The sequence below is a fragment of the Limulus polyphemus genome, unplaced genomic scaffold (genome assembly GCF_000517525.1).
Source record: "Limulus polyphemus unplaced genomic scaffold, Limulus_polyphemus-2.1.2 Scaffold2228, whole genome shotgun sequence".
Lineage (NCBI taxonomy): Eukaryota > Metazoa > Arthropoda > Merostomata > Xiphosura > Limulidae > Limulus > Limulus polyphemus.
The window spans coordinates 167207-169170 of NW_013667838.1; the positions used below are offsets into that span (position 1 = coordinate 167207).

General features: G+C 31.9%; 1 protein-coding gene across 6 annotated transcripts in view; it reads left to right on the forward strand.

Annotated features, from left to right (window-relative positions):
• Positions 1-1565, forward strand: part of LOC106466332 (zinc finger protein 236-like) — a 59089-nt gene extending 57524 nt beyond the window's left edge. For all 6 annotated transcript variants that reach the window (XM_022394316.1, XM_022394318.1, XM_022394319.1 and 3 more), the window contains one exon: positions 1328-1565. Coding sequence is in view for 1 of the 6 variants with exons in the window: in XM_022394319.1 (XP_022250027.1) it covers positions 1328-1333 (6 nt within the window). In the remaining 5 variants the exon portion in view is untranslated. The remainder of the gene's footprint in view (positions 1-1327) is intronic.
• The last annotated feature ends 399 nt before the right edge of the window (positions 1566-1964 follow it).

The following is a 1964-nucleotide window of genomic DNA, read 5'->3' on the forward strand; positions in this document are numbered from 1 at the left end:
GATTAGGTTTCCAACGCTCCAGGTATGCCAGTTTTTATTCCCCAGCCAACGGTCGGATACTTTTCTCACAGGCCTCGTATACTACTACTGAGAAATGTGAGTTCATTATAGACCCAATATAAGGTAAAATTGATTTTATTATAGGCACAAGATAAAATACAGTTGGGGTTGTTAGGTTCAACATAAGATATGTTTTAATTTGTTACAGACCCAACATAAGATAGAAACAAATATGAAGCCCAGTTTATCATTCAATTCACCACTTATCACTGTGTTATACCAGTTTCGTGGAATTAAACCCCAAACCAGTACCCGTGGACAAGTGCAAATCAAAATAACCAAACTAGGCTTCTTATAGTGATAGAAAGTATTTTATGTGTATGCTGTTGGGGAGTTGTACCACCCTCGTTTTGATAAGGTGCCTGAAGTTAGCTAGACAAAAAATTATGGGCACACAAATTATAGTATTTAGGAACTGAACCAACTTTAACAACAAGCAGTTTTTGGATGCAGGGGCTATGAAAGAGGCAAAAGCTTATTTTAGGGTACGTGCAGCCCCAGCAGAGCCTCCTTTCTTGCAGCCTTTGATGGTTCTTTAAGTTGTCCTTACTCACAACAATGATCCTACGAATTTTCTGTAGTGAGTAAAGATACACAAAATTGATGTAGATAAGCTTGAGTTTCTGTGACCCAACAACAATAATCTAGACAATGATTTTTTACATACATAACAAACAGAAAGTTGAGTTTGTTACAGATCCAAAGTAAGGTGAAGTCAGTTTCTTATAGAACTAAAGTAAAATAAATATGAGTTAGTTTTAATCCCATCATAAAATAAAGTTGAGTTTGTTACAGATCCAACATAAGATGAAATTAGTTTCTTATAGATTAAATGTAAGAAAAATTTGAATTAGTTTTATTCCCAACATAATATAAAGTTAAGTTTGTTACCCTGACTCGTCATGTTTCATTTAGTTTCAACCCAACATAATGTAAAGTTGAGTTTGTTACCCTGACTCGTCATGTTTCAGTTAGTTTCAACCCAACATAATGTAAAGTTGAGTTTGTTACCGTGACTCATCATATTTCAGTTAGTTTTAACCAAACATAATGTAAAGTTGAGTTTGTTACTCTGATTCATCATGCCAGACAATTGTGTCTACCTTGACAGTATTTTTCATTGTTCTAAAACCTAATTTAGATTTATTGTTCTCCTAAATGCTTTAGTTTTTACAGTTGTTGTTTATTGTTATTAAATGAATAATAAACTTTGTGATTTAAACATATGTTTAGGAACAGAAAAATCTCATTTTTGTTTTCTCTTTAGGATTAAGGACTTATGTAGTCAAGATTGAAAACAACCTGTATATTCTGAGTGTTCAAAGTAATGTTCCAGCTCCTTACTACAGTATTTTCTTCCAAGCAAAACTTGTGTATAAAGAAACAGGGTACGACTTTTGGTTCAACGGTGTAGCGTTGGTCAGTTGTTGATGTAAATAGATTCCAGTTTTGTAAAATAAAACCTTTTTACTTTTTCTTATTGTTAATAAATCATTTCACTTTCTTTTAATGTTAAAGAATGTAATATTTTTGTGCATTTGTAAAAGAGGAACACAAGTGCCTGATTGAGACAGCATTATTATATTAAAAATTTGTTTCATTAGAATTTGCATCTGTATTTTTCATGAAAACACTAATAGTAATATACATTTTTTGTGCTGTAAATCCTAAACATACAGTTATTTAATATTATTTTACTATTTTCTACAAGGGAATGAAACAATAGGACCCTGGGTTATGGTGAAAGCACTCCTACTTCTGAGTTCATACTTTTTTATATGGCTTGTTTTATTTAAAGTTGTCATCACTTACAATAATAGATACAGTGCTGATTTAAAGATTGAAATTTACAAAGTTACTGTATTCTAGTAGAATGTGTTACATCCTGACTGACCAAGATGTAC